This window comes from Drosophila melanogaster, chromosome 3R (genome assembly GCF_000001215.4).
Source record: "Drosophila melanogaster chromosome 3R".
NCBI classification, from domain to species: domain Eukaryota; kingdom Metazoa; phylum Arthropoda; class Insecta; order Diptera; family Drosophilidae; genus Drosophila; species Drosophila melanogaster.
In genome coordinates, this window is record NT_033777.3 from 11462593 (window position 1) to 11469898 (window position 7306).

The 7306-nt window shown below is 47.2% G+C and overlaps 1 protein-coding gene across 3 annotated transcripts in view; it reads left to right on the forward strand.

Moving 5' to 3' along the window:
* CG17230 (uncharacterized protein) overlaps positions 1-4780 on the forward strand; it is a 29588-nt gene extending 24808 nt beyond the window's left edge. The window contains exons 1-2 of one of the 3 annotated variants that reach the window (NM_001300360.1): positions 1044-1167; positions 1435-4780. In NM_001300360.1, coding sequence (NP_001287289.1) covers positions 1470-2975 — 1506 coding nt within the window. In that variant the 5' untranslated portion in view covers positions 1044-1167; positions 1435-1469 and the 3' untranslated portion in view covers positions 2976-4780. Of the gene's footprint in view, positions 1-1043; positions 1168-1434 lie in introns of those variants that run through there. The other 2 variants (NM_169394.2, NM_141820.2) reach the window with 2 other exon arrangements.
* Positions 4781-7306: the final 2526 nt, after the last annotated feature.

The following is a 7306-nucleotide window of genomic DNA, read 5'->3' on the forward strand; positions in this document are numbered from 1 at the left end:
TTACATTTTACGCGCCCCAAAATCCACAGCTTCCCCCAGCTGCCCCACGCACCTTGTCCGCTGACATTTTCGATTGAATTCGGAATGAGAACGAAAGAGGCTTTGATCGGCCCTCGGTGGGCATTATTAATAATGCAATCAATTTGTAAACAATTTGGCATATATCAATGCGCTTCGTGCTGGCCATAAATCTTTGGGAAATTAGCTCAGTCACTCTGCCCCTGCTGCCGCAAACTTTTGCACTTAAAAATATTGCAAGCTAGTAGAGTGTTTCGCGCAAATAAAGTTTAGTGGCTTTCGAGGTTGAGACATTTCGAAAGTGGCTATAAACTAATATATAGATGGTATAGATGGCAGGTAATTGCAATTTATACACTATACATATAGTATTAACTAGACCTTTTGAGCTTAAGTTTAATTCCTTGCCTATCGATTGTGGCAACATAACAAGTCCAAGTAGATTTCAAGATTTATAAAACTAAGCTTTATTGTGGCACATTCAATACAACTTGGGATCTATGTGGGCATAAAGTCAACCAGTTTTAAATTGTTATTTCATTCGCTATATTTTGAACCACATGAACCATATATTTCGCTTGGATTTCGCAAGTACATTTTGCGAGTGTGGTCATTTGCAATCCCGCCCCACTGACAGATTGCTGGGCCGCCCTCTTGATGGATTGGCGGCTGGTTCTGGCCTGGAAATATTCCGGTAGCGGGGTCATGGCTAGTTGGTAGTGTGGACAGGGGGCGGTTCCAACAGATTTTGCCATATTTCTGCGTTTTGGCTGCTCCAGTGGCTGCTGTTGCTGCTGCTGCTTTGGCAGTTAGTGACAGCTGCGGTGATGGCTGCAGTTTGCGGGGTGGTGTGGGGGAAAAAAACCCAGAAATGGAGAGCCGGGAAAACCATAACGCTTGTCCGGTTGGCAGCCATGCATTTCCCAGCAACGGGATGAGAATGGAGCAGCAGGCCTTTGACCAACCAAAGAATGGTATTTCTTTGGCGCTGTTTGCCGGAATATCTGATATCCCCAATGGTCCGAGTAGGCAGCGCACAAAAAATAGAAGTCAACAAAAAAGAGAAAATGCCACTCGTACAGTAAACTTCCAGCGTTCAGATCCCAGTATCTGCGGCGTGGTGGCAATACATATATCTGCTTTACAAAGGTAAGTTCAGAGTTGAACATCCTTCGGCTAATTGAATGAAGTTGTGTGCCCCCTGAAGTGTGTGTCCAGCTGAGATTCTTCCCTTGCGGAAGAGTAATCGCAAATGGATGCCAATCCCGTCCCTTCTTCCCTGTTCCCTGTTCCATTCTCATTGCCCGGCTTGCCTTGGCCCCAATTTAAAAGTTTATGAACTTGTCAGCCAACTGGCGCCTCCACTCAGTCGCTCATCCCTCTCTTTTTTCCGTTCTCTCTTTTGTGCTTCGACAGGAGGAAGGAGCAGGACCAAGGGCCAAGGACCAAGGATGTCGGGGCGCCTTAACCACCAGCACGCGGCGTATGCGCATCGCATGGAACAGGAACACAACCGGGTGCAGGCCACACAGGCAGTGAACAGCTACTACAGCCATTGGGGTAAGGTCACATCACGCTTCGAAAACTGGACCAACAAAGAGTACTATGAGAAGGCGGATCAACAGCTGCAATCCCGTCGCGATCAGCAGGAGAAGGAGGCAGCTCTTAATGAACGTCGGTCCAGACTTCGCCAGCTTCTGGCCTCGGAGAGCGAAGAGTACAACAACGAGATGGAGCGACGTCGCCGGCCTCGGGAACCCGGTGGTGGAGACCTCCAGATGCTTGATCGGGTTAACCAGTCGCTTAAGGAGCAAGAGCAACTGCGTCGCAAGCTCGAGATGGAAGCCAAGTTGTACGGCCGCTGGCGTCATGGCGTCGACGATGAAAAGCTGCTCTACCAGTCCAAGTCGGACAACGAAGTGCTGGCCAAGCTCAACTGGCTGGACCGCCAGATCGAGAGTCAGCAGCAGCGCGAGGAGCAGCAGGCCCTGGCCGCGGAGAGGCAGCTCCTGCTGCAGCAGGAAATCAGTCGCACGGAACAAGCTCAAAAGGAGCGCCAGCAGATCCGGGAGCAACAATTGCGCGAACTGCGTGCTCTGCAAGAATCCCACATGTCCGAGCTTCGTCTGCGACAGCAGGAGGCGGACAAGTTGAAGGAGGAGGAGCAGCACTTCCAGCTCTTCCTGGGCGAACTGGACAAAGAGCGGGAATTGCTGGAGGAGAGCAGTGCTCTGGTGCTCAAACAAGTCGATTCCGGACACGCCTTCAACCTCAAGAAGATTAAGGTCTTCATCCGGCAGCGTAGTGAGGCCAGTCGGAAGCAGATCTCCCTGTGCATCAACATGCTGCATCGCATGGCCAAGTATGTGGTCAAGACGGAGGAGCTAAAGACCCTGCTGGACAAGTACCGCTCCCAGTTGGAGAACGAGGAACTGGCCTGCGCCCAGATCGAAAGCATGTACGAGTCAGAGGCCAAGTACAACCTACAGCGCAGTGAGGAAAACTGGCGGGAACAGCACTTGCAGCGCTACGGAGAGCTAAGCAAGTTCATTGACCAGGAGAAGGATTGCCTGGGCGCCATGCTTCAGGAGAATGTGAGCCAGCAGCAGACATTGGTGGAGCTGAGGAGCCAACACCTGACTGGCATCGAGCAGGCCAACAAGCAGCTGGAGCAACTTAGCCAGGTGCAGGCGGACGAGGTGCCGGCACCATCGCAAAGTAATCTCAAGGAGGTCGAATCACAATCTTCAGTTTCCGAGACTTCCGTGGAGGAGAATCTGCTGCCCAAGGTGAGCGATTCGTTCTCCAATCTGAACCTGGATGTGTGGAAGGATCTGCCCCCAGCTCGCAGTGAAGTCGACATGCAGCGCCTAAACCAATCCCGATCCCTCAGTGTGGTCACCTCGCAGACAGCCGCTCCGCCGAAGTTCGCACGCAAGCGTGTGGCCTGGACCTAACATTTCAATTCCATATTATCGTCTTTGTTCCAGTTAAAATTTCAATGGTATTAATAGACATATTGCTAGTTAAGTCCCAGTTTAGCAATAGTTTAACTTCTTGTGCAACCCCTTCACACACTTTACCTACACTCCACTACATTTCAATGCACTCCAGCCCCATGAATACCACTCCACCCAAGCGAACACCACTATGTGCACTTGTAGTTGATAAGGCTGATAGATAGGCGCACCCCCCTACCCCCCGAAATGGGCGCAATAAATTACTCAATTTGTGGGCCAGCAGGATGTAAGGCTTTAATTATTGTCAAGCGGCTCAGTCAGCGGGTTACTGCCACATATCTGGTTTTGCATATACTTTGTTGACTCGAATAACAAATTTATCTGGTAAGTACAAATATTGTGGTTGAAAAGAACTAGCTGGGCATACAACAAGTCAGAATAGCAAGCCGCTTAGTGCAATTCGTCTGGGGAAGTGCATGTGATGGGCGTGTCAAGTGCAGAGTGTTTGGATTTCAAATTGTCCAATTATGGCATACACACAACTCCCTCGTTGCAGATGCGATTAGCATTCAATCGAAATTAATATTTGTAGACTCGAGGCAAGTCTCTGGACGGTTGCTGAAGTAATAAGGTTACACACACACACACACACATTATTTAATGCAGGTTATTCATCATCTATTTGAATAGATTGCCGACACTCGCCCAATCTTCATTCCATCAACCGTAAGCTGCTCCTAATGGCCAAAATGCTCGCAAATGATGATGAATACGTTTCAATTACTCCACTCGAACTCTCCATCATCAGAACCAGAATCGGAATCGAAAACAGTATCAAAATCGAAATCCGGATCTGCAACTAAATGGGAATCCGGGAGTGAGCATAATATTCTGGCGTATAACTAAAGTACGATATTTCGATATCATTTGATTGGTGCCTGGGCCAGTTCTCAAGGGGATCCGTCCGTTCGTTCATGAAATGTTGTTTATTGATATCTGCATTTGTTTCCGTCCAGAGTCGAGCCATCGAAAGACGCTCCACTCGCTCGATTTAATGGCAATAAAAGCCAGGTATAACAAGATATGCATGTGCTGTGATAAGGCCACGTGTATAAAGGGGTTTGCATGTGCACATGTATATATATGTAGATGGAGGGAAATATGCCAAGCGCATCGCAGCGCCTTTGATTAAATTTCTTTGAGTGTTTGGGGCACACAAAATGCAATTTCATTTGCACTAATGGCTGGCGTCGCTGCCTCTGTCGGCTGCACTTCCGCTGCCAGCCAGCAACAATGCAGCGTCGCTGCGGCGCAGCAGCGGAGGCAAACTGGGCAAAAAACTGCAAAGGAGAGCGAAAAAACAACAAAACGAGCGAAAAAAGATTGTTAAATTGAATTAAAACCAACAGCGCAGCGGGAGCGCTGGGTGGTGGTGGGTGATGCAGTGGATGGGTGGTGTTTGCCGCCAGCGCCGGCCAAGCGGAAGGTATATCATGATGCGAAGAATTGCATGCCGCTCCAAAGCAGAAGCAGCAAAAAGCCTTCACCCCGTCTACCGGCATTCGTCTTTAATGGTGTTACTGCCACGGTGGCCATTACCAACTCTTTGGGCCATCTGCACAAGGTTTGTTCAAGCAATAAACGGAATTTGAAGGCTTGTTCTGCCACCCACTTCATCCAGCAAGAAGCCCACAAAAGATTACAATGTTTGTCGGGCTGTAAAGAGAGCTGAAACTATTATTTTTCTCCAGAGCCCTTAAAAAAGAAGTAACAACAAAGTTCAAAATTCAATTGTATTATATATATGTAGGAAAAACAATCACTTTAAAGTTTATAAAAACAAGATTGCTATGTCGATGGGTGAATATTCATGCAATTACTACACAAATTTACGGGAATATGAAAAACCGCATAAGCTTTAAGTACCAATGTTGTATAATTATTGGTTGAATAATGAATTGGGAGTAATCCCTGTGGAATTATTAATTAAGGCCCAATTAAAATAAATACATCTTATGCAACATAAATATCATCTTTGTTCCAGCCAAATTTTAATTGTGTTACATACAGTTAGCTTTTACACTTAAATTTCCTACAAAATAAAGCTACTTGCGCCATTTAAAATAATTAGATGCTCATCCAAATAAAGAATGTCTGGAATTCGGAATACAAACATATGCTTTTAGCTAAAAATCAATTTTTTCTTTCTAAATATTGGATGACTAATTGAGTATTAATAATTAAATTCTTTACTATTTAATTTGTTTCATGTAAACTAAATGCGTTTCTCTCTTACGTGGTGAACTCATTGCAGCAATTATCATAACATAATAAACGAGACTTGGCCAGCATAAATAAATAAGCCCAAAATCCGGCATTTATTAATTTCATCACTCGCATTGTCAAACTATCAGTCAGTCAGTTAGTCCGTCAGTCAGTCATTCATTTGGGCTGTCAGTCAGGTTGTCATCCCAACAATATCTCAATTCGCACAATCAAGTTATTTGCTTTGGCAGCGGAGTGTATTTTGACTAGGCAACTCTGGGTGGCTTTTCAGCCAATGCCACACGTGGAAATGTGCGTGGCAATTCGGGGGAAATTTCCGCATCAAAGAGTTTGCGTGCGCTGGATTTCTGGCAACGTGTTGCCGTCAACGGATTACGGAATGATTACAACAGGTGCGGATTGACTGGGTATGGGTAACGTACATGCATGCCATCCTTCCTCTCTTCTTCTTGGGGGTGGCATAATCTGTCAGCCAACTGTCCCTTAAACAAGATTAACAGCGGATCCGAAAGCGGATGCGAGTGCGGATGCGGATGGGGATGACAAGGAGCAATTGGGTCGCAAAGAAGCAATAATGCGATGAAGTCGACTCGTGTTCACGTCTGACACACCCACATTAAGATCCACAGAAGCCGGCGACTCCGGATTCAGGACTCAGACAGAGAGACTCGGGCTCAGACGTACAGGTCCTTTTCATCCGGGCGACATTTACGTCAACAATTCAGCAAACAATTGGCAAATGTGGCCATAAAAGCATGACAGTTTTCACTGCCATAGTCGCTGTCCTTAACACCAAAATGCCGCCGCACACACCCTCGCAAGCCTCCTGCTGTTCTCGCTACTTTGAAATGCATAAAGCGGAAACGGAAGCGGATGCGGATGCGGAAATTCATGTATATACATGTGTGTGCATGCATGTGTGTGTTGTTGCTGGCGGTGCAACTCGTTGTAGTTGCTGCCTGCTGCCAGTCATTTGTCTGCCCGCCTGCCTGTCCATTTGTACCACTGTGCGAGTGATAGCTGGAGCCAAAAGCCAACATGTCGCCAACAGACTAAGCCTGGCCAGGCCACACATAATGTTGGCTAAGCCCTCAGTCAATTGCATTCAAATAAGCGACCGACACAGGGAGAGGAGGAAAACCTCGCTTGCAGTGTGAGAAAAACGTCGAATGGGTTGGGTTGGGTTGGCCTGCAGTGAGGTGGCTGGGGGAAAATGGTTGGAAAATGCGCTTTCCTGGCCCCCGTTTACATATGCAGAGCTTTTGGCTTTCAGCTCTCAGCTCTCAGGCGGCAGCTCAGGAACTCTGGAATGTTCAATTTCATCCATGACCAAGTCCCGGCATCGTTTCATGTATCACTTTATGGCAGTGGTTGGGGATTGCGTTTAAAGTTTAAACAACGTTTGTATTATCTGTTCGGCACTCGGTAGTCGGTAGTCGGATGCCGGTTGCCATGGCTGGCACACTTCAATGCCACTCCCGATCCCAACCGCCAACAGTTTGCTTCATTACTCTCAAACCCAAGCACACCCACTGCCCACTACCACTTCCCGACTATGGGTTTTCCCTGTTTTTAAGCATACAAAAAATGCTGCGTAAATATGCCAGCAAAAAATTAAAAACAAAAAAATTGAAGGGAAAGGAAAAACAACAGCAGCAGCCGCAACAATAGCAGCGGCAACGGCGGTGTTCGTGTGAACCGCAGCAGCAACAGCAATAGCAACACCAACTCAAATCGGATGTTTTTGCTCTTTATGGCGCTGGTGTTGGTGTAACAGGCTTGCCATTACACACATCTACATGTGTAATTCAGTTTCAGTTTCAGTTTCATAACTAAAAAACCATAAAACAAAATTGTGTACACACCGAACCGCTCCGCCTCGTCCCGCCCAAACTACGGAATCCCACAACTGAGTGAGCCACTGAGTGAGCGATCCCAAAACCAAAGCAATCCACGCGCCAACCACCCACGCACCCAGGCATAAAACCACCCATAAAACCACCCACTCAAACACACAGTGCAAAACATTTGGGCTGGAGCCC